This window comes from Eptatretus burgeri, chromosome 1 (genome assembly GCF_056783735.1).
Source record: "Eptatretus burgeri isolate ZD-2024b chromosome 1, Ebu_testis_v1, whole genome shotgun sequence".
NCBI classification, from domain to species: domain Eukaryota; kingdom Metazoa; phylum Chordata; class Myxini; order Myxiniformes; family Myxinidae; genus Eptatretus; species Eptatretus burgeri.
In genome coordinates, this window is record NC_140961.1 from 101526961 (window position 1) to 101552840 (window position 25880).

The following is a 25880-nucleotide window of genomic DNA, read 5'->3' on the forward strand; positions in this document are numbered from 1 at the left end:
AATGACAAAACGAATGTTGAAAAAATATTCAATAAGAGAGACGAGTGGAGGATTTCTCCCATTTCTAATTCCTTTATTTGCTGGTTTAAGTGTGGTTGGAGCATTGACGGGTGGTATTTCAACAGCGGTGAAAACTGCCAACGAAAGGAATGCTCAACTCCTGGCTCAAAAAGCATTGGAAAGACATAACAAAGAGTTGGAGAAACAAATTAGTGGAAGTGGTGTAATTGTAGATTTTGCTGAAAAACTTGAAAGTCTGCCTGATAAAGCGAGATTGTTAGTTGGAGATATGCTTTCTTCTATCGCACAAGCAGGTGTAAAATTAACTAAAAGAGGTAATGGATTATATCTTTCTAATAAATAAATGAGCATTGATGAGTGGTTTAAAGAATTTGGAAAGAATACAACATCAAATTTACAACTTATCAAATATTGTAAGAAATTAAAAATTCATAATGTGGTTATTTGTATGAGAGATTAAACAACAAACGTGCCTCAACATACAAAGAATATTATTATGAACTTAGAAGATAATAATAGGAACGGTTGTCATTGGGTTTTTTTTTTTAAAGTGAAGACAAATATTATTTTGATAGTTTTGGTCTTCCACCATCTGTTGAAGACATAAAGTTCTCACAGAATGGTGTTTATCAAACATTTCAAGTCCAATAATTAAATTCCAACTGTTGTGGTCAATTATGTCTGTATGTGTTATTTCAACTCAACAAAAATAAAATAATTATGACATTATTTTTAATCTAATATAAATGACTGATGTTCGTAAAGATGGTTCTATATTTGGTGTATCCCAAGAACTGGATATTGATTTATCAAATTATTACACAAAGGCACAGGCTGAACGACATAAATATAGTATAACCAAAATTATTAAGATGAAAAATGCTTATAAATTAAAAAATTATCCAAGCCCGACTGACGCGAATGACTTGGTGAGATAAAGCGATTTATCACAATATATATCCTTAAATATAACGGCCGTGTATTCCAAATATACAGAAGTGTTGATTTTATCTCCAGGTCATACAGAATTCACAGTTCGAATTAAAATAATTTTTCATCAAGAAGGGCGTATCGTTTCTATGAGAATAGAACAATGGGGGTATGACATGAATGATATAGGGTGTAATTGTTCATTTAAAATTAACCTAGAATACCTGGAACAATTAAATCAGTCTCGTAAGGAAGAATTTTATCCACTTGGTATCGAGAATGAGTTTTGTGGAAGCATGATTAGTAAACAACAAATAAAAGAATTTAAGAAGGGTAAATATAATAATGGTTTTGCCCTTGTTTATCTCATGAAAACAGAAAAAACAGGATTACATAAAATAAATAAGGAAATACAAAATGATTTAACTATGGGAAGATGGGGAGGTGTTTCGTGTCATAATATCATTCTGTCATGTATTTCTAATACATAAATGACAGCAAGAAGGCTTCAAGAAAATTATCATTTCTGTGTCCAAGCATACCTTCAAGAAAAGGGTATTCGGTATTTTAATAAATATGTTCTACAACATAAGAATGAGTTATTTTCAATAAAAGATTTGCAGGATGCTGATGTTGATAAACCAACAACTTTGGATTTAATTAAAATGTTAAATAATGAAAAAATTATAAAGTTAAGAAAACGTAAGGCTTCTTTAGAAATTCAAAAGAAATTCTTTGGTTTCCTGTTGTAAAAAAAATATATTTTGGATACAGGAATGACAAGAAATCCCGATGAATATATGTATGATATTCTATGGGGTGTAAGCTATTCATGGATAGTAAGGGACGAGGAAGGAGTTAAAGAGGGAGAAGAAGAGAGAGAAGAGGAGGAGAGGGAGAAGAGAGAGAAGGAGGAAAGAGAGAAGAGAGAGAAGGAGGAAAGAGAGAGAAGGAGGAGAGGGAGGAGAGGGGGGAAAGAGCGAGAATGAATAAATATCAAAATATGGAAACCAGTGAGATTAAAAAAATATTGGAGGTATTTCAGAAAATAAGTAAATCTCAACTCACCGAGGATGAAAATGAAGAATTGACAAGTCTATTTGCAATATTTTGAGAAGACTATTGATATCGTTTTCAAGGACAAGATATTGACTGATTAAATGTTTTTATTTTTTTCTTAAATAAATGGAGGAGAGAGTAAAGATGTTTCGAAGGATTCTTTATGTTTTAAAAATTAAGATTCAAATGTGCATGTTGGAAACTAAAAAGGTTTTGGAACTCTGTAGGAATTTTTCTCATAAATAAACGAGTTATTGTCTCAAATGTAAAAAGAAAGCTAATACTAAAAATATTTCTTATTTTAAAAGCAAAAATAACAGGGTTATACAAAAAGGTACATGTTCAGTGTGTGATTCAAAAAAGTGTCAATTTATCTCCAAACAAAAATGTGGAGGAGATATACAAAAGTTTTTATCAGGAAGTAAATTTACAACTACTGGAATACCAGGGGAATTACATCTACCGGGATATTCTTTCTGTGGTCCAGGCACAAACATGGATAAAAGATTAAATGAGGCAGACAATCCTAAATCATGGAGTATGCCCATCAATAGGGTTGATGAAGTGTGCATGAGACACGATATTGATTCTGGGAATACCACAACTTTGGAAGAAAAGCATGAAACCGATAGAGAAATGATGTATAATTTGTCTCTGATACAAAATCCAACCTTGAGAGAAAAAGTTGATAGGTTCATCGTGAAGAAGATCATTAGTACTAAATTGAAACTTGTGCTTGAAAATTAAAAAAACCAATAGGCTCCAATGATATCATTAAGACTGAAGAGCAATTAGCTGATGAATTACATAAACAAATATTCACAAAGTTTCGTAGAAGGAAGGTTTATTCCAAGGAAGTTGATTATATCTGGTCTGCTGATTTGATTGTACTCAATAATGATAAGGGGTACAAGTATGCTTTAACTGTTATTGATTTGAGGAGTAGATATGCATGGGTTGTCCCTTTAAAAAACAAAACAGGTAATACTCTTATGATAGCCTTTGAACAAATATTTAATAAAATTAAGAGAAAACCTAAAAAATTGTGAACTGATGAGGGTGGAGAGATTTATAACAAGACATTTATGAATTTTCTAAAAAATAACAGCATTACATTATACAGTACCTTTAATGAAGGAAAAGCCGTTGTTATTGAAAGTTTTAATCACACATTAAAAGAGAAACTATATAAAAAATTCACACAAATCTATTCACAACAATGGTCATCTTTTATTCAGCATATTGTAGATATAATAGGTTTTATGATACGATTCACACGTCAACGAATATGAAACCATCAGAAACATTTACAAAATTAGAATATGAAAAAGAGATGAATGTCAGAAAACCTAAGTTCAAAGTTGGTGATATCGTAAGAATATATAGAAGGAAATCTCATTTTGAAAAGGGTTATACTAAACGATGGATGAACGAACTTTTTAAAATTTTTGATGTAATAGATACGGTTCCTTGGACTTATAAGATATATGATAACTGTGGATCATCAAGGAAATCTCCATTTTTCAAAATGTCTGAAATTTGTGAGTCTCCAAGGTGGGTTCCATATTTAGAACCATCTTGGCAGAACCCTTTTCCCATGTCTCCAAGGTAGTTATTTAAACCATTAAGGCAGAACTCATTTACTGATTTTTTTCAAAATTTGTGAGTCTTCAAGGTAAAACTTGTATTCTGGCTCATCAAGGTATAACTTGTTCAGTGGGTATTGTCTTGATAACTCGCAATGAGTACTATTGCTGTAAAACTCTTTTTCAGGATTTTGCTGGTCTCTGAGGTATAACTCTTTGCGTGGGCCATCAAGGTCAAGCTTGTTCTGTGGGTCTTGGTCACTCACAAGGTCTTCAACCAAGCCAACAATTTCGCCCCAAGTTGTAGCAAAAGCAGTATTTTCATTTCGTATTTCAGATACAATTTCCTGTGAGAGAAAATAATGATGTATTAATTAAGTGATTTAATTGTTAAATGAGTATGCTTCAATCAAACTTTGAAAATAGGAAAATAAAGTCTTACCTCAACAGATAAGAGGCTTGAATCCAGTTCATCAACTTGAAGGTTTAGTTCCATACAAGTAGTAGAACTCCAAGGAACGCCAAAATCATCCCACTCAAGGTCCAGCTCGTTCTGTGGGTCTTGGTCGCTCACAAGGTCTTCAACCAAGCCAACAATTTCACCCCAAGTTGTGGCAAAATCGGAATTTTCAGATACAATTTCCTGTGAGAGAAAATAATAATGTATTAATTCAGTGATTTAATTATTAAATGAGTCTATGCTTCAATCAAACTCTGTAAATAGGAAAATAAAATCTTACCTCAGTGGATAAGAGGCTTGAATCCAGTTCATCAACTTGAAGGTTTAGTTCCATACAAGTAGTAGAACTCCAAGGAACTCCAAAATCATCCCACTCAAGGTCTGGCTCGTTCTGTGGGTCTTGGTCGCTCATAAGGTCTTCAACCAAACCAACAATTTCGTCCCAAGTTGTGGCAAAAGCAGTATTTTCATTTTGTATTTAAATACTATTTCCTGTGAGAAAAAAGAATATTGCATTAATTAAGTGATTTAATTATTAAATGAGTCGATGCTTGAATCAAACTGTAAATAGGAAAATAAAATCTTACCTCAACAGATAAGAGGTTTGAATCCAGTTCATCAACTTGAAGGTTTAGTTCCATACAAGCAGTAGAACTCCAAGGAACTCCTAGCTCAATACAGCACTCCATTGTCAGTAAAAAAATGTTTAAAATGAAGTCTGGGTTGAAGCTTTTATACAGAAAGACAGGTTTCCCTGGGCAACCAGTTTTTTTATACAGAAAGACTGGTTTCCCTGGGCAAGCCCAGGCAAGCCTTGTGACAATGGAGAAATTTTTTTCAAAATGGAGGATTCTTTGAAAATTCCCTGGGCAAGCCCAGACAAGCCTTCATTGGGAAATTTTTCAAAAACATAACATTCTAGAATTTTCTAGTGAATTCTTTGTGAGTCAGAGATTAACTGGAAATGATGTAAGAGTAGGTGGGGCTGAGTAAAAGTGGGCGGGGCTTAGGAAAGTGGGCGTGGTTTATTAAAATACCTCATGAAAAGTTTGTGGGGCTTAAAAAGTGGGTGGGGCTTAGGAAAAATGGGCGTGGCTTATGAAAACACCTCATGAAAAGTGGGCGGTGTTTATGAAAACTGGGCGGGGCTTATGAAAACTGGGCGTGGCTTATGCAAAAAATAATGTGAGGCTCAGGAGGTGGTCAAACAAGAGCATTAAGAGAAGTTTATCATTATATCTCTGCTCAACAAAGATATTTAGACCAAGAACTAAGTTCTAAAATAATATTTGTGAACATACTCGATGATGATTAATGTAATAGGAAAATTAATTTCTTACCTCAAATAGAACATGATCTCATATTCGTTGGCTCACTCTTTGTCTTGACCAAATAAGTCTTGATCAAGAAAACTTCCCCTATTAATTTGTATGAGGTTTTTTGAGCCTGGAGACAGTCTGAATTTAACATGAGCTTGCATGACAGAAAATCATACTTCTCTTTTTGTCCTGATTGGTCTCGAGTCAGAGTTCTCCCTCTGCATTTGTATGACAGAAAATCATACTTCTCCTTTTGTCCTGATGGGTCTCGAGTCAGAGACTTCTCCCTATACATTTGTATGGGAGGAATTAGACTCCTGTTTCGGGGTTTTCGGGGATCAATTCAAAGTTTTCCCCATTCATTTGCATGGGTGCCTCAGAAACCCCATTAATCTACTACTGAAAGAAACAAATACACAGAGCAACACCAAGATGAGCTGCTGTGAGCTTTCTTCTCTGAGTCCTGTTTCACAAGCCTTGCTTCTTTATAGCAAAGTTATTTGCATAGAAAAATGGAAGGAGGGGGAATTGGTTGGACAAAGAACAGTGCATGTTATCTTAGCAAAACTACATGTCACTCAATGTTCCTTGGTCTCTTAATTATCAGGACACCATGTATGGCTTGTGTGCGACCATGCACACACTGGTCACAATGTGCGAGCATGGAATTTCATCTCCCACTCATTTGTGGTTTGATTGCAAGCAAGCAGTTTGATTCACAAGACAAGGGGCTGTCTCATCCTTAGGACAGTATATGGTGCAATCATGCTCAGGCAATTGTCTGGGCTGCTTCCTCTCCTCAAGGACGTGATAAACATGTTTTGTTTCTCATGCAAAAACACTTTCATTTGCCTCAACGCTGGGTCAGATATTTTACCAAAGATCCTTCTTGGTGAACAACTCCACATAAAGTGACAAAACGACTTTAGTTAATTGCAATGCTTTGCAATAGAACTTATGCCTTTACAAGCATTTAAAAGCATTTGAAAGCATACAAGAGGAAATGAGTATCATCACCTTTCATGACAGAAAATGGTTGGTGCAGCATATTATACATTTCACAAGACATAATTAAGTATTTTTCTTCCACAGTAGACTTTGAGTAGTGTGATTTTCCAAGGAATGACTTGGATCGATGGAGGATACCAAGTCTACGGCTGGCTTTGGAGGCCAGCTTTGTGAAGTAGTTGTCCAGGAGAGGTCATGGCTGATGGTAAGGCCTTGAAATGAAAGAAACTGAAGCAGTGACTGACCATGGATATAGACAGGAGAGTAAGCTTGATGATCCTGCTGGAGTGACAGGGAGAGACAATGACATTTTTCATGATTGAAGCCATGTTCCATTTGGCAGACTAGCATCTAATCAATTTCATATCAGCAGAGTGATGCAGTTGTTGTCTGTCGATCAGTGGAATGGGGGTACTTGTATGACCCAATGCATATCATCTGCAAAAGGGAAGAGAACGTTTTTCAGAGCATCAGATTGGCCATCTATATAGATGAGGGACAAGAATGGGCCCAACACATTGTCTTTGGGAGCTCCAGCCTCCATGAGGAGACAAGGGGAGTAAAGAGCATGGGGGGGGGAACTCTATTGACAGCAATATGTTGGTTGTATGAGTGGAGGAAATCAGAATCCAGGAATGAAGGTGGACTTGCATGCCACAAGTAGAGCTTAGAAAACAAAGCAGGATGTCAGATTGTGTCAAATGGCCTATATATTTGCAAGGAGACGATCCTGCTTGATATTGAGGGCCATTCGAACATTGCTGAGAGAGGACCAGCAGCATGTACAGCGTAATAACTGGGATGGAATCCAAACTGATGGTGAGAGTTCAGGCTGTTTGAAAACAGGAAACACTTTTGGGGTGTGGGTGAAGCAGAGAGGGTGTCCATAGGAGAAATGTGGAGGGGACACATTGGGTGGAGGGATATGGAATTGTGGGATGCAGAGCAGAGGTGTGGGTGGGTCAGCCCAAAGCAAGGGTAGGATAACACAAGCTAGAAGGAGATTATGTGATGGAGGGGATGACATGAAGGGGTTTACCAGCGTAATACCACACGCATAAGTGCAGTTTTCATTGAGGATTCCAGGGGCAAAGAGAGGAAGACTGATGCCAAGATTCGGGTGGTGGGGCACTGAGAAAAGCAGTGCTGTATCAATGTGATGGGAGTAGGGTTGGGCATACAACCATACTTTTTTTGAAAGGAGTGTTTTTTTATGGTCAAATTTCACGCTGATCACGAATTCGTTGAACTTTTTGACATAGGATGATGTCTTAGGTTGGTAAAATGCAAAAATTCAAAATGGCCACCAAATTTACCCACTTTTCAGGTAAAATTTGATAATTATGGCTTACTCATGGCATGGCTCTGGATAATTATGGCTTATTAGGGTTGGGCACACATCAACTTTTTCTCTGTTGTCCCGTTAAAAGGAGTGTTTCTTTATGGCCATTTTTTCACGCTGATCACGAATCCGTTGACATTTTTGACCTAGGATGACGTCTTACTAAGATCGTCGGGGTGTTTTGGGTCCTTGGGGTCTTTTTCTTATTCAGGGTCTTTTTGGTCCTCTGGGTGTTTTGTGTCTTTGAGGAATTATGGGTCTTTGGGGTATTTGGTTCCTTGGGGACTTTTAGGTATTCGTGGTATTTTTGGGTTTTGTGGTCTTTTGGTGCCTCAGTGAATTTGGGGACTTCAGGGCCTTTTGGGTCTTCATGGTCTTTTGACTCTTTGCGGTCTTTTGGGTCTTCATGGTTTTTTGAGTCCTCAGGGTCTTTTGCATCTTTTAGGGTAGCTTGGGTCCTCGGTGACTTTTTGGGTCTTTTGGGACTTTTGAGTCTTTTGAGTCCTCCATAACTTATGTGTCTTAGGAGTCTTTTGGTTCCTCTTCTGGGACTTTTGGGTCATCGTGGTCTTTTAGGTCCTCCGTGACTTTTGGGTTCTTCAGTGTCTTTTGGGTCTTCTGGGTGTTTTTGGTCTTCAGGTTATTTTTGGTCTTCGGTGTCTTTTGTTCTTTGGGGTCTTTTTGGTCTCCGGGGACTTTGGTTACTCAGGGGTCTTTTGGATTTTTGGAGTCTTAAGGGTCTTATGGGTCTTCAACGGTCGAAAGGGTCTTAGCAGTATAAAACGACGAAATGTATATTGCAATAGTATGTAATTAATATATGTACGTGCAGTCTGCAAACGACAAACAGTTTGTAATTAATAGAAATAAAGTCACAAAACTTCACTGTGAAAAGAACATTGCAATCGTACGTAATTTATAGACGTTTCTGTCGTCTGCAGCCAATGTTCAAACAGGACGTGATCAATAAGCATATTTTCTTCACGAACTGACTGATTGATGGATGGGTTCATAGCTTCCCGGACGGCTTCAAGGACAGTGTTTGTGGTTGATACACTATATATATATATATATATATATATATATATATATATATATATATATATATATATATATATATATATATATATATATATATATATATATATATATATATACACACACACACACACACACACACGTATACATATATACATACATATATACATACATATATACATACATACATAGTTGCGTGGATCGCCTTGCTACGCTTGTCTCTCCACACGTTGCAGAGATTGACGTCACAGATTTGCTGTGTTGTCATGATTAACACCAATCAGAATACAAACATTTATTGAGTCCAAATTTATTTGTGATATTATATTTATTTGCAATATAAAATGCTCAAGGGTCTAAAATGTCTGAAGGGTTTAAGCTTTAAGGGGTCAAAATGGTGTCTAAGGGATGTAAAGGGTCTTCTGTGTCTTTTGGGTCCTCCGGGACTTTTGTTTTTTTGGGGTCTTGGAGGGTCTTTGGGGACTTTTGGGTAGTCGAGGTCTTTTGGGTCCTCGGGGTCTTAAAAGGTCTTCAATGGTCGAAGAGGTTTCAGCAGTCTAAAATGTCGAAACGTACACAATTAATCGACATCTGTGTGTGAAGTCAAGGTGCAACTGATGTTCAAACAGTCTGTAATTAATAGACATGCAGTCACACAGCTTCACTGTGAAAGGAACATTCCAATAGTACTTAATTTATTGTCGTTTGTGTTGTCTGAAATTCACGTTCAAACAGAACGTGAATAATAGGCAAAATAAAAGAGCCTAAAAATCTTTACAGACTGATTGACTGACTCATGGCTTCACGGATCGTGCTTTTCCTTTTTCGTATCCTTCACGGATCGTATAGAGAATGTGAGCATTGTGAGCTTTGTTTGACAGTGCAATTTTCCATTTTTGTGGACAAATAATGTGTAAATTTCAATTTCTAATTATATCTTTAAGAAAATTCATAAACGCTCTGGTATAAAACTCTATTCCTTCCTCAGTCCATAATTTATTTGGTGTCCTTTTGCTTTTCTTGAATAACTTTATGAAAGCCTCTATGAGACTAACCGCTATTTTCTTTTTCAAAGGAACAGTGTGGCGTGGGTTCCAGATACAGTGTGGCATCTGCCTTGCTCTCCAAAGTCTTTGCCTATGGTATCCAAGGCCAACTCCATCCTTTGATTTAGGTCTTCATTTGGAGCTAGCTGAAGTACTGCCCTCCCCTCTGGGCTGCTACCCCTTCTGCACATCTTGCTGAGCTTGACTGGTGCAGTGAGGGTGGATACTATTTTGTATCATGGATTTAGCTTTTGTTAAAATTCATTCATGAGTGATTACAATTATGTCTATCTTTTATCTGAGGATCTTTTCTGCCTACTTTACTACTCTCTGCAGTTTTACCAAATGACATTTTATCAACACTAAACCAGATACAGCAATCTAAGCCAAGATGTTGCTTCTATGGACCATTAGTATGACCAATGGCTCTGACATCTCAATGTCCAGAAATAGGTCTCCTCTCTTTTCCACCTTCAGAACAGTAATGCAGACAGGCAGCGAGAAGCCCAGCTAAATAATATCCACCTTCCCTTCATGCATGTTTCTACCCATATTGGCATGCAAATCGACTAATCCCTGACCTTCTGACAGCGTGCAGAGAAGGTAGCAGGGAAAACAGTTTGGTTTTTTTTGTATACCTTGTCGAGGTTCGTATGAGAGCAAACGCACAACACACAGCAAGGGGGGGGGGGCATGAGACAAGAGGGGCAGGAGTGGGAAGGACAAAACAGTGGGGAAGAGAGACATTAGGAGATCTGTGGAAGGGAGAGGGATGGGGGCATGGTTCACATGCAAAACAAGATGGACACTCCAGGGACTTTCAGGAAGGAAAGCAGTGAATTTGAAGGAGGTGGGTTTGGGGTGGATTAACGAGGGTAGAAAAGATCGAGGATTTGGATGGGGGACGATAAGAGGTGGTGGTGAACAGCTGTTTTGAAGGTCTGGAGGGAAGAATGGGATTGAACAGAGTGAGGGAGTTTATTCCAAAGGTGGAAAAAAATAGGAATGAAAGAGTGAAGGTGAACAGTGATTCGTGATTTTGGTAGTTTCACCAGAAGCGGGTTGTTGGTGGACCTTGAGCACCCTGCAGAAATAGGGTGGGGACAAATAGCAGACACAGCAGGGGGGGGCGAGACTGGAGAGGAGATGGTAGAAGACAGAAAGACCACCGACCTGCCAGTGTTGAGAGAGTGAGAGGCCCAAAGACTCATCCTCATCGCGGGAGATGCCAATGATCCGAAATGCCTTGGTTTCCACAGCCTAAAGCCGAGAAAGGTGGGAGGCAGGAGCACCAGCCCAGATTGGAGAGCAGTACTCCACCAGGCTGCGAACAAAAGCTTTGTATGTTGTCAGGTGGGCCGAGGAAGGACTTTGCACGACGGACGATTCTGAGTCAGTGACTGCCTTTGGAGGCCAGGTTGGAAATGTGGCTTTGCCAGGGAAAGATCATGGCAGATAGTGACATCCAGAAGCTTGAAAGAAAGGACTTTTTCCAGAGGATTGTTGAGAAAGTAGATGGGGTGGAGGAGGGGGTCCAAACGGTCATTTCAGAGAGACATGGTAAGAGTGTGAGATTTGTCCGGATTGAAAGACATGTCCCACATGTTGGACCAGTTTGTGATTTTACCAAGATCTCCAGTGAGCGAAGAAGTTACTAGAGTTAACCTTATCCTCAGATTAACTGTCCATGAATGGGAGCTGATTTCACTGCCTGACACACCTCAACACTTACCCTGTTGCATGCCCCTGCAGAATACTCTGTCTGCATGGGGAAAGAGCAACCACACGAAGAAGCTATATATGTGCACCTCAACTCTTTCAAGGTCATCAGTGGATGCCTTCACCCTACTCACACCCATCACTTCCCAGTCCTTGCGGGCATCCATCCCCATCACATTAAGTGAGCAGCCATCACTCGACAAGCAGCCCTCAATACATCTCAACTCTATACACCTCAATATGTCGTTCACCCCTTGCACACCAAGCTTAGAGAACGACTCCCACAAAGTTTGAAGAGCTGCAAACCCTTCACGAGAGTTGCTCAAACCTATATCACAGCAGGCGATGGCCTGAGCAAACACACGTGGCAGATGAAGCAATGGCATCCATACAAACCCAGCGGATATCTATAACACCTCCTCTGTTATACCAACCCCCCTGGTTGTGATCTGCATCGGAGGGAATGGTGTCCCTTTAACCGGCTTCGAATGGGTGTTGGTATATTCTATCATAACATATTCTCCTTGAATTTTTCTGATTCATCAGACTATGAGTGTGGCCTCCAGCAGATTGCAGATCATCTTTTATAAGACTGCCCCATACCTTGCTTATGCCGAAGTCACATTTGGCATGGCAGCCGTAGGGTCTACAAAATCTACGGCCACTAGCAATTATAGGGTGGCCGCAGTATTTCCACGGTCACACAATGTAGCAGTCACATATGTTTTTATTTTTCGGGGAGCCGCACGGCGTATTTAGAAATTGTGGAGACCGAAAATGTGGGGGTGCCGTATGGTCTTTGATTTGATGTCGCACGGTGACCTAAAGGCTTCCCTGCGGCAGCCATATAATATTCAAGGTAGACGCAAGGTAGCCTCAGGGTGCCCGCAAGGTGACCGCAGGGGGGGCCCTAAGGCGAACATGCGGCCAGACAGATGGTAACGAGTGGGTATATATACCAGTTCTTTTTTTTACTGAAATAAAAATATAACAGTTCGGAATATACCAGTATATATAACTGAATATACTATAACTATAATATATATATATATATATATATATATATATATATATATATATATATATATATATATAACTGAATATACCAGTATATATAACTGAATATACCAGTATATATAACTGAATATACTATAACTATAATATATATATATATATATATATATATATATATATATATATATATATATAAAACTGAATATGCTATAACTATAATATATATAACTGAATATACCAGTTCGGAGTATAGACAAACACCTATACTTTTATCTCTAGTGGTAGAGCACGGGGACACACGGTCGACGCAGACTGCCACGGAGACCGTACGTAGGACACACGGCGGGCGTAGCGGAACCGTGCATCCACCCTGCGTTGCCCACAGGTAGTCACACAGACCGCAAGGCCACCGCAGGGGGGCCCTAAGGCGAACGTAATATTTTTTATTTTTTTTTTGCAATATTTTGGGGGTTGGCAAAATTCATTTTTCATTGATAAGAGCCCATGGCAGCCATACGAATAATGCAAGCCCATCGTACGCCCTACGTACAGTCGATGTGGAACACTTCTACGTCACAGCTTGGCTTGTCGAATTGCTACGGCCAACGTAGAACTGAAAAAATTTATAACTCCGCGCTATAATTCCACGGCGACCCCTACGGCCTGTAAAAGATAGCCATACGGCGTAGGGCCACCCTGAGGCCATCTCAGAAACTCTGTGGCCGCCGCACATTTCTGTCAATTCAGGGTGTGTACGGCTGCCGTATCCTAGCCGTAGAGCAAATGTGACTTAGGCCTTAGAGAGAGGATGGCAAGAACTGCAGTATGTCAAGAACACAAGAGTCGTAGGCTGACTGAAAACAGTAACTTCACGTCATAGACCAATGGCTCAGAGACAAGCCACACCAAACGAGAATAAGGTTCTTCATCCATCGACCTCCAATCCTGACTTCAGCTCTCTCGGCCATCAAAGTTAAAGTTTTCATCAAAATTATTAGAACCAAAATGAATCAGTTAATTCCGTTTGATGACAATGGTATAATGGCAATAATAACTAGATACTCTGTGCAGTCTTGAGAAGGACTGAGTGTGAGCCAACTTTTTTTTTAAGGGTTTTTTTTTCCTTTGATGCATTATGGTTGCCAGACCACGTGACATCTTTATCAAATAACATTTCCCATGGGTAGTAAAAATTTTGCATTGATCGTTTAAGTGGTTTCTCCTACAAAGATTTTCAAAGATTTTCCCTTTGATCCAATATGGCTGCCAGATCACATGACTCATGATGGTCATTTTTAATGAAAATCCTGTTCAAATTTCAAGGCAATCAGATGAAAATTGAGGATTTCAGAAATTTGACTTATGTTGACCTCATAAATAACTGGTGGTTGAATTCAGTGAGCTGATATGAAAATCCTGTTCAAACTTCAAGTCAATCGGATGAACATTGCCAATTTTAGAAATTCGTCCTATGTTGACCTTTTGGCCTATGTTGACCTCAAAAATAATTGGTGGTTGAATTCAGTGACCTAATATTTAAATGCTCTTCAAATTTCAAGTCAATGGAATGAAAATTTCCAATTGAAAAAATCTGGCTTTTGTTGACCTATTTGCTTATGTTGACTTCAAAAACAATAGTTGTTTGAATTTAGTGACCTGATATGTAAATGCCCTTCAAATTTCAAATCAATCGTATGAAAATTGTGGATTTTCGAAAGTTGAAAAAGTTGCTGACCTCTGGTCTCTGATGACGTTTTGACATTTTCACTTCAATATATATATATATATATATATATATATATATATATATATATATATATATATATATATATATATATATATATATATATATATATATATATATATATATATATATATACATACATATAGCATTCTGTTGGACCACCAACTCCACAATTTGGTGAAGTTTCGTTAAGATCGGTTTAAAATGTTGGCCCTATATGTAGGGGATCAAAGGTGAGTGGACAAATTTAAACGATCAACATAATTGTCAAAATAAAAAAAAGCAAATTGCCAAGTAACAGGCAGGACCAACCAATATACTTGAAAAATCTTCGATTTTTGCAAGTAACAAAGAAAAAGACAAATGGATGCAAATGCAATACCCTCCCTCTCCTCTGGTGAGGGTAAAAATACAAATATTACAATCCAGAATGAATGATGTCAAATATGGTTTTGTAATTTCATTTTTAACATCAAATTTCACAGATCCAGTTCAAAAATTGTGGAATGAATCTTGGACGGGCATGAGCAAGAAATGCACTGGATTAATATGTAACATGAGCAATGTTGCCCTTGACACCATGGGTGCCAAAGATGCAACTCCTTTAAAAATAGGTCATTGCTTGTCAAATGCATTATTGCACAGTTCTTTGGGAGAAACTTATAACTGCTCTACAAACAACAATGGAGAGTTTGTCCAAAGCTGCAGCCTATCAGAAAGTATTGATCCAATACAAAGTGTATTGATGGAGGAACCTGAGTTCCGCATGTCATACATCACATATCTTGCCGTATATTCTCTTTCACATGCTCTGCTTGATCTTTATGGTTGTATTCCTGGACATGGTCCTTTTCAAAATAGCTCTTGTGTCAGAAAAGTTGAACTTAAGTCCTGGCAGGTATTGCAAATTATTGTGTTCCTGCTGCATGTGATGGGTGTGTGTGAAAAATAATAAGCATTAAAATACTAGCTAGAAATAGTTGACATCTTTTTATCTGAACTTTTCTAAAAACGAGTTTTTATATTTTAACCTTGAAACTGAAGAAAGACAGAATATTCTTCTTTTTTTTCTTCTTTGTCAGGCCAGTATTTATTCACACAGACCTATTTTTAAATATTAGTGATTTTCTAGCTCATTATACACGCATTTATTCATTATATGACAATATACCCTTGTGTTTTTTCAGTTGCTGCTTTATTTGAGGAATGTTAGTTTTGTCACCAGCATGGGGAAACTCTTTAGCTTTGATGAAAATGGAGATCCACCTGTAACCTATGAGTTTCTCAACTGGCAGATGGCTGACAATGAAGAACCACTGCTTCATTCTTTTGGCTTCTTTGAAATGTCTCCTTCTCATGGAAAAACTTTTTACCTCAATGAAAGTGCTATTGCTTGGAAGAGTGGAAAAAATAAGGTTGGAGTTATTTTACCTCATAAATAACATTTCCTTTCTTTAAAAAATTCAATTTACACCTATTCACAGACTTTTTAAGTTTGCACAAGGAAAGTAAATATGTGAAATATTTAACCGGTATGAATATAATTCAGTTTACTGAAAATAATGTGAACAACTATGATTGTTATAATCCATCACAGTAAGTAACTTATAGTGTGATTAACAAGCAAAATATTGCAGTGCCAGAAAGGTGAAAACAGACTTTTGAAATGTAAACATTCTCATTTTTAATTTTTTTAATTTATTCATTTGTTGTCCTTTTAAAACACATGGAAATTTGCCCATACACTTGCAATTCCATGAGCCTCAATTATGTACACAATTTTTTTTCAAAATCAATGCTTGGAAATGATTACAACAGAAAGGGAATGTATGCATTGCATTAGCATTGAATATAGGAATTTCATTTGGCACAATTTATTGCATAAAACAGCAGCATAAAGTAAGTGAAATACAAACATGAGTGCCGACATGATTAAGACTAACATAATTCTAAAGTATGTGTGATGAGTCTTGAACTGTGCAATCTTGTGAACTTTCAATACAATACGTTTCTCATACAAGGTACAAATTGAAGAAAGGTTTGTCCATATTACTTGCTGGGTAAGCCTGGTGTTGGCTTAGTGGTTAGGGTGGCAGCTTGGGATCCGAGATTCCTGAGTTAAAGTCCCATTGGCTGCTGAATTAAATAATACACCAGGAGGTTGACTCAGCTTGTCATCCTCCTGAGGTTGGCAAAATGAGCACCAGTGTAGTGGTAAGGGGGACACTGCATCAGCGGCATAGCCGCGTCCCAACAAATGATGCAGCCACAGGCTGCACTCGATATAGAGAGAGAGGCTCGCTGGGTCTTTCTAATTTATTTATGTTCTCTTTTGACAAATCACCAAATGTACATAGCAAGTGAAAGTAACAATACTTTTGATCAAAGACTGAAAGAAAAGAACCAAAATTCTATTGACAAGGAACTCTGAATTGCCTTTAAAAGTACAATCCATAATTTTCTTTATCAGCCAACACTTGGGAATTATTGCTCCATTTAAAATTGTCATCGATCACTATGCCCATATACTTATGCTCAGAAACCTGTTCTATACTATGGTCATGAATAATCACTGGGTCATGGCTACCTGTTAAGTGGAAAAATATTGAAAAAATAACACCAATCAACCAGCTTCTGAACTATGTTCACATATTCATGCTTATTGTTATCACTGTCTTTGGAATGGAGCTTTCATGATAATCATGTTATGATATTCTGCAACATCGACTTTCCATTTTGTATGTAGTGGTTTATAAAAAAAATATATTTCACAAAATATTTTTAGAGTGTGAAAAATAAGTGAAAATTTTTTTTTCAAAATCAATGCTTGGAAATGATTACAACAGAAAGGGAATGATCTTTATGATCAATATCTTGATTGGCTATGCTTGCTATGTGAGGTTTTCTCCGATTTTGCATTTGGGGAGTTAGACCTGGGAGCGCTGGTGAATCTGTGTATATATGTAAATCTGTGTATTATTAACAGAATCCCACATCCACATCCCACATATGTAAATCTGTGTATTCAAGGCTTCCTGTAGATCTATATAGAAAGGTGGCATCGGCCATAATTTTAAGTGTGTATTTTTTTTTGTATTTCACCATACATTTATTATATATTTGTTTAGAATTGTTGATTATATTTTTAATAGGCTGAGTGAATGTGTACATGATGTGTCAGGTATATGACCCACATTATATTTGTTTGGGGGTAGAAAACAGACATATCTGGTACATGACTCATGTAATTTTGGGGGGGGGGGTTGGAGGGAGGGGGAGGTAAAAGTGGCTTGTCGGGTACATGATTTGTTGAGTTCAGCTAAAACTTGTTAAAACAAAAATTTGATTGTGAAAATATAGCTTTATGACGTTATTCACTCGGAACGTATAATTCCTTCAGTCTCAAGTGTCTTCACAGCTGCGAGAAGTTGTTGACCTCATCATATGATGGCCAGACATTTCAGCTGACATCACTCATCGTTGCTCATTTGAATGTGATGTGCCCAAAACTGTGCTTTCATGAAATGTTATTACTGGAAAAAGTAGACGACAAATGAGCTTTGTTTTTGTATCATTGTGCTGCTTTGTGTAATTTGACGAATTAATAACAATTAGTTCAACAAGATTCAGGAAGCAATCTTGATCTTTCAAACGTGTATTGGATTAACTTTCCAACATACAGCATAAAGATCAGAGCACAATAAAGTGAATTTAATGAATTGTAAGTGTCTGCACTAAATTGTGAAAAACTTGAAAATTTTCGTGGTTTATATGTTTTATTTCAGGTACCGATATCAGCATGCAGTGTTCTGTGTCAACCTGGTTTTCGTAAAGTTCTTCGTAAAGGAGAACCGGTCTGTTGCTTCGACTGTTTTGCCTGCACTGCTGGGGAATTCTCAAACACAACAGGTATGTGAGTAGAAGTACATCTAAATATGTATTGTATATATCCACCAATCATCTAAGTTGATACGTACTCAACATGATTCTAAAAATTACATTCTATTTATCTTTTCTGTTTATATTGTCAAAGGTTCTCCCTATTGTTATGACTGCTCAAAAGACCTGTGGCCGAATGAGAAGAAAAATGCTTGTGTGCCTAAAGCCAATGAAGTTCTTACAATGACGGATCCTCTGGCAATTGTTTTGATTATTTTGATTTCCATTGGTTTGCTTATGACGATTATAGTTACAGTAATAATACTGCGGTATCGGAATCTACCTGATATGAAGAAAATAATGCACTCATCAGATATATTTCTCTTGGAAACACTTTTGGGATGCTTCACATTGACTTCCTTGTACATTCTAAAACCAACACAATTGATCTGCCAATTCCGGGAAACGTCAACTGTTTTTTGTTTTACACTCACTTTTGTGTGTGTGCTCTCGACAACATTTAAAACATTCTCTTTTGCCCAAGGTGAGAAATTAGTGTGTGTGTGTGTGTGTGTGTGTGTGTGTGTGTGTGTGTGTGTGTGTGTGTGTGTGTGTGTGTGTGTGTGTGTGTGTGTGTGTGTGTGTGTGTGTGTGTGTGTGTATATATATATATATATATATATATATATATATATATATATATATATATATGTATGTGTATACGAATTTATATATGTATATGTATGTGTATATATATACATATATGTATGTACATATGTGTGTATATGTATATATATATATATATATATATATATATATATATATATATATATATATATATATATGTATGTATATATGTATATATCACGAATATCACGAATATGTATATATTTAAAGAATTATATTTAAAAGGTAAGCATTTGTGGTGCTCCTTTTTGTGTACTTTATCCATGCAGAACTTCGTAAGGAACTCGGAACAGGCTGTGTTTGCCCTCATCCGGCGATGTAATGCTTAGCAGGAAACCAACACTGAGGCTTTAATGGAGTTGGGTACACCTGGAATATATGCTGTTAAGAGTTATTGCTCGGGTCACACTACCTTCGGTAACACAACACGCTCGGGTAACACTAGAGGTACAGTAGAGTTTAACTTATAACCTCAGCAGCATACAAGTGATTGTGTTTTCCTTTGTCCTCGTGGCTGTTTCTAAAGCAGTTGGTTATCTTTATATGAACCGGGTTTGCTAGTAGTATAGGAAAAGGGGATTCTGGGCCAACTTGTGTTTAGAGGGCTCCAGGGCTCTGGGAATGCTCCCAGACTCATACTTTTAGAGATGAATATAAGTGTCTTGAAGTAAGAGAGATCTGACTTGAACCACCGAGATTTTTTATTTAGACAATGGCCTTTTCCTTCGTATATCCATTTGCATGGCTACCATGGAAGAGAATATCGCAGCAGCAATGGAAAAGCATGGTGCAGCAGCAAGCTAAGACCTTCAATGGCCAAAGAGCGAAGACTTCAACGACCAGAGAGGTGCCTTCAGTGAAGCGCAACAGCCAACCAAGTGGCAAGACCTGCCCCTAGGGGTACAGGATCAGGGAGAAGAAAATTATTGAGACACATATCAGGCCTAGCATGATCCTAATTCTTGAGAATAAGGAGTGGGAGGAGGCCCGAGTGTGGACGGCTCAACGTATATGATAGGAGCTGCTAATGGATCCGGGAGCCAACTTTATCAAGAACGAAGGGTGAGTACGCAGCAAAAAAGAGGCCAGTCGCTGCTACGACAGCTTCCAGCTCTTACAGCTTGGCTAAAAAGCAAAGCAAAAAGTAGTATCTGGTGCAGTTGAACATGCACCATATTGTACCTTATTGTTCCAAAATGGGTTCTGTCTCTGAGACGCATCCCCTGCCTTTTTTGCTTTGCTTTAGCGAAGCAAAAATGTAGTATCCAGCTCAGTTGAATGTGCACCATATGCACCTTGTTGTACCAAAAGAGGTTCTGGCTCTGAGACCCATCCTCTACCTTTTTTAGAGAGGTGATGCATAGATACTATGTCTAAGCCAACTATGCGTCAAAAGCACAACAACCAGGCCATCTATGAAATACACCAAGGGATTAGGGAATGTGAAAATAAAAAAGGAACCTTCTTTGCACCTTGCCGGTGGTAGACGCTGAATTTGCGAAGATCCAAAATAGGTGTCCCCACCTCAGATGGGATGCACCGTGGGTCACCGTGGAGGATTCGACGTGGGTCACCGAGAGGGCACCGTGGGAATACTGCATGGAATGCGGGCATATATACGTCTTACTTAGCAAGCAGGCGATGGCATTCCCTGGATTAACCTGCTTCTTATCGAGAAGGCCGGCAAATTTTAATTGTTTTCACTATCAGACATATCTGACAAAATTTAATCCATTTAACTATCAGACATATCAGCAGTGGTACTCAAAATTTCATCCATTTCATCATTCAAACTTTTTAAGCTATCATATGAATGTTTCTGGCTCACATGTCTGGCTCACAGCATCCTCATAAGACAAATCTCGAGCGGAATAATCGGATGTCTTCTTATTGCAATCCATTACAAACGATGGTGAACTATTGTGATCCATTGCAGTATCTACTATGCAATTTTATTTTCCCATAACATGGACTTCTTGCAGTAAATTACTTACGTAATACCACCAAGATTTCCTATTTAGACATTGGCAACTCCTTAGTATGCCCATGAAACATGGTTACCATGGATGAGTACATCGAACAAGTGCTTGCAGAGATGCAGATACAGGAGCCTCCCCAAGGTTCTGTTCAGAGCATTTTGGATGATCCCATTCTGGAAGCAGTGAAAAAGCACCTGCTTAAATCACTGCTTTCAAAGAAATACCGACCTTCTGCCCCACCTCGAAAGAAGAAGGAGAGAAAGCAGAAGGAATACTGGAGGAATTTGATCCCATACCTCCCCAGAAAACCCAGACAGTGGAGAGATGCCAAAAAGACATTCTCGAGCTGTCCAACCAGGGGGAACAAAAAGGTGACCTTACATTCGAAAACACCCCCTGGGCCATTGGACATTTTCTGCGAGGGTGGCAGATGGATGTTCCAAAGTTTCACCGACTAGAGGCCGACCCTAAATCCTTCCTGGAAGGTGCGCATCCACAGATTCACCAGAAACTGGTGGAAGAGATCCTCACCTTGAAGGGGGTTAAATTCCAGCTTGCTTTAAAGGTTCTGTTCCGGAAGGTAAAGATTGACAAGGAGGGGAAGGAGTGGGTGAATATGCCTGCAGTGCTTCAGCACAAGCAGTAGGCCATCTCCCAGGCCCATGAGATCCATGGTACATTTGACATGGCTTTCCCAAACATCCTGGAGACCCTTGAAAAGTTGATGAGTCACGGCTCTGGCTTGGAGATTGACAGAGTGGAACTTCTGTGACTGGACATCACTCACTACCAGCCTCTGAGGGGCGGCTCGTATATCCCACTGCCAGCAGCTCTCAGAAACAAGAAAGCAGTGGTCAATTTGAAGAACGAGGATGACCATTGCCTCAGGTGGGTCCTCCGGTCAGCTCTGTTCCTAGTGGACCATGGGGGACATGTGTACAGGTCTACAAGTTATCCAGTAGAAGATGGTCTTGACTTCACAGGGGGTTGATGCTCCCATGCCGCTATCACAGATCAAGCAAGTAGAAAGGCAGAATAACCTGGCTCTGAATGTATATGGCTGGGACAAGGGGGTGATTGTCCACAGGCTTAGCAAGCAACATGAAGACAGCTCTAGAATCAACCTGCTGCTAAGGCCTAAGTCACATTTGTTCTACGGCGAGGATACGGCTGCCATACTCCCTCTGAATTGACAGAAACGTGCTGCAGCCGCAGAGTTTCTGAGGTGGCCTCAGGGTGGCCCTACGCCGTATGGCTATATTTTACAGGCCGTAAGGTCGCCGTGGAATTATAGCGCGGAGTTATAACTTTTTTCATTTCTACGTTCGCCATAGCAATTCGACAAGCCGAAAAAAAAAAAAACTGGTAAAAAAAAATAAAATAAATTAACCCATTCATTACCGTCCGTCTGGCCGCACATTCGCCTTAGGGCCCCCCTGCGGTCACCTTGCGGGCACCTTGTGTCTGCCTTGAAAATTCTATGGCCGCTGCAGGAACGCCCTAAGGTCACCGTGCGACATCAAATCAAAGACCGTACGGCAACCCCACGTTTTCGGTCTCCACAATTTATAAATACGCCGTGTGGCTCCCCGAAAAATAAAAACATATGTGACTGCTATATTGTGTGACCATGGAAATACTGTGGCCGCCATATAATTGCTAGTGGCCGTAGATTTTGGATACCCCACGGCCGCCGTGGCAAATGTGACTTAGGCCTAAATACGCCGTGCGGCTCCCCGAAAAATAAAAACATATGTGACTGCTACATTGTGTGACCGTGGAAATAATGCGGCCGCCGTATAATTGCTAGTGGCCGTAGATTTTGGAGACCCCATGGCCGCCGTGGCAAATGTGACCTAGGCCTAACTGAGAAGGACAGTAAGTCATACTATACCTGGGTTAAAGACCTGAACCACCTACCTCACAATCAGAGTAAGCACAGAGAGCATAAATACTTCTGTGAAAGGTGCCTACATGGGTGTTCTCGCGAGGAGCTGCTGGAGGTGCAGAGACCAGAATGTTAAGGGCATTAGGCAAACTGCTATGAGGGTAGATATGCCAGAGAAGGGAAAAAACATGATCTTATTTCAGAACTGGCACAAGTAACAACCAGCTCCCTTCATCATTTATGCTGACTTTGAGGCCCTTTCCACCAACATTTATGGGAGAGAGCTCAACCCTGACTAGAGCAACACGCAGAAGTTGCAACGGCATGAGGCTTGTGGTTATGGCTACATCCTGGTAAGATGTGATGGTCAAACAGAGACTCCAGTGGTCTACTGGGGTCCAGATGCAGCGGGACACTTCCTCAATGCTATTCAGAAGGAGGAGAGACACAATAAGGATATCCTAAGCAACCGTAAGCTTCTGAGAATGACACCCCAAGACTGGAAGATATACAACGCCAGCACCAACTGTCACATGCGATAAGCCTCTGACAGTTGCAAGGGGGTGTCGAAGAAATTTCTAAGTCATCTGAACAATTGAACATTTATTTAACAATTAACATAAACAAGTACATACAAACACTCATATGCATATGGATTTTTTTCACCTTTGGGCCTTCTGGTCTAGCTACAGTCTTATCTTAGATAATTTTCGTAAAATCCGAGCAGAAACACACTTTTCATTAGAAAAATGCATTGAATTCAATCTACGTTGGGTATTGAAAGGGACATTTTATATCGTTTTCGGGTATTTTTCAGACCTTTTGCACAGAAGGCCTAGCATACCATCTCGTAATACCATACACACTATACTGGCTCCATTTACCTTCCCAAAATCATGACAGCATCAATAACTCCATAATCCATTACATTTTTATTTCCTGACCCTTATTCATTTACTGAAAGATTCTGCCCTCAATTGCCCACTGTAAACCAACCTGGCATTCAAATAAAACATCCCAATTTTGTAAAGTACCAATCGCATATGTATTATGAAGACACTAAAATGTTATTTTATTTAATTGGGCATTTTAAACCAGTGTCGCAGCATCGTCAATCTCAGCGTTACCATGGTGACAACATATCGTTTGACTTGTGGCTCACATGCAATTTATGAAATCACCCTGTTAGTTTATAAAGCAACATCAGTTGCATGACATTTCTCCGCAGTTTAAAGAAAAATCTGAATAGACTTTAAAACCCACTCACGACCTCTTGCACATGGTTTGAATCCTTAATCGAGGGTCAATTCTGCTTTCAAGCAGTAATATTCAATAATACGAGTGCTGTATTATTACAAGGGCTTGCATTCAAAGAGTTTCCACAACCTTCTGTTAGCACACAGAACAATCCACTCCATGCTATACCTGCAGGGAGTACCAATGTGCTAATCCACCAGTGCACTAATTACTCGCACTGCCTGCATGGATTTGCACAGATTCACATTTACCAGAACCTTGAAGCTATAACCAGCCGACACCATATTCAAATTATTATTGATTTTTTTTCCTTTTGATGGCTGAGAAATTATTTTCCCATGTCAGCCTTGCGTGCACTCAAGGCCAAACAAGGTCAAATAATATCACCAGCTTCAACACTTTATATCTTTGAACCTTATTTTATCTATACATTACGAAAACTCTCATCTTGTATGTGTGTGTATGTATACAGCGCTGGAAAAAATTAAGAGACCACTGCCAAATTATCAGTTTTTCTGGTTTTACTATTTATAGGTATGTGTTTGAGTAAAATTAACATTTTTGTTTTATTCTATAAACTACTGACAACATTTCTCCCAAATTCTGAATAAAAATATTGTCATTTAGAGCACTAGTACGGGTCCGTAGGGGCGGCCCATAGGTGCGTAAACGATGACTGGATTGGGGCATTATTTCAATTAGATCGGACCAACCGTATCATAAATGGCCATAATTTGGGAAACATATTTAGGTCTCCAGTGTAAATTTGTGACGTCATATCAAATGAAGAAGAATTGTGACGCCCCCTCTCTCTTGCCCCCCTCGCTCCCCCCCCGAGTCTCGCCCCTCCTCTCTCCCCCTCCTCTCTCGCCCTTCTCTCTCACCCCCACTCTCACCCCCTCTCTCGCCCCCTCCTCTCTTCCCTCTCTTGAATTGTGACGCCCCCTCTCTCTCACCTCCCTCTTTCCCCCCTCTCTTTCCCCCTCTCTCTCCCCTCTCTTTCCCCCTCTCTCTCCCCTCTCTCTCCCCCTCTCTCTCCCCTCTCTCTCCCCCTCTCTCACCCCCTCTCTCCCCCTCTCTCACCTCTAGTCTCACCCCTCCTCTATTCCTCCTCTCTCTCCCCCCTCTTTCTCACCCCCTCTTTCTCACCCCCTCTTTCTCACCCCCTCTTTCTCACCCCCTCTCTCTCCCCCCTCCTCTCTCGCCCCTCTCTCTTGCCCCTCTCTCTCGCCCCTCTCTCTCGCCCTTCTCCCTCGCCCCTCTCTCTCGTCCCCACTCCCACCCCCTCTCTCTCCCCCTCTCCCCCTAGTCTCGCCCTTCCTCTCTCCCCCTCCTCTCTAGCCCCCACTCTCATCCCCCCCTCTCCCGTCCCCTCTCTCGCAGATATTGGTCGACAGATAAATGGCCGTAACTTGGAAACTGCTCATCCGATTAATATCAAACCTCGAAAAGGCACATCCGCGGGTCCCCAGCAATATTCCTGGCAAGTTTCAATCAGATCGGACCGTAAATCGTGCAAAAAAAAAAACATCAATAAACATTAATTGTGACGTCATTCGTGACGTCATTCGTGACGTCATATTACCGTGTCTTGTCATTGGTCGACAGATAAATGGCTGTAACTTGGGAACTGCTTATCTGATTAATATCAAACCTTGAAAAGGCACATCCACGGGTCCCCAGCAATATTCCTGGCAAGTTTCAATCAGATCGGACCGTCAATCGTACAAAAAAAATTAATAAATAAATAATAAATAAATAACTAATAAATAAACAATTGTGACGTCATTCGTGAGTCATAGCAACGTGTCCTGTCATTGGTCGACAGATAAGTGGCCATAACTTGGGAAGCGCTCGTCCGATCGATATCAAACCTCGAAAAGGCACATCCGCGGGTCCCCGGC

At 39.5% G+C, this 25880-nt stretch overlaps 1 protein-coding gene across 3 annotated transcripts in view; it reads left to right on the forward strand.

The window, feature by feature from the left end:
- LOC147035068 (extracellular calcium-sensing receptor-like) overlaps positions 1 to 25880 on the forward strand; it is a 238552-nt gene that overhangs the window by 59569 nt on the left and 153103 nt on the right. The window contains exons 3-4 of one of the 3 annotated variants that reach the window (XR_015061238.1): positions 18072 to 18195; positions 18320 to 18689. Coding sequence is in view for 1 of the 3 variants with exons in the window: in XM_085893270.1 (XP_085749396.1) it covers positions 15513 to 15701; positions 18072 to 18195 (313 nt within the window). In the remaining 2 variants the exon portion in view is untranslated. Of the gene's footprint in view, positions 1 to 15175; positions 15702 to 18071; positions 18196 to 18319; positions 18690 to 25880 lie in introns of those variants that run through there. The other 2 variants (XM_085893270.1, XR_015061236.1) reach the window with 2 other exon arrangements.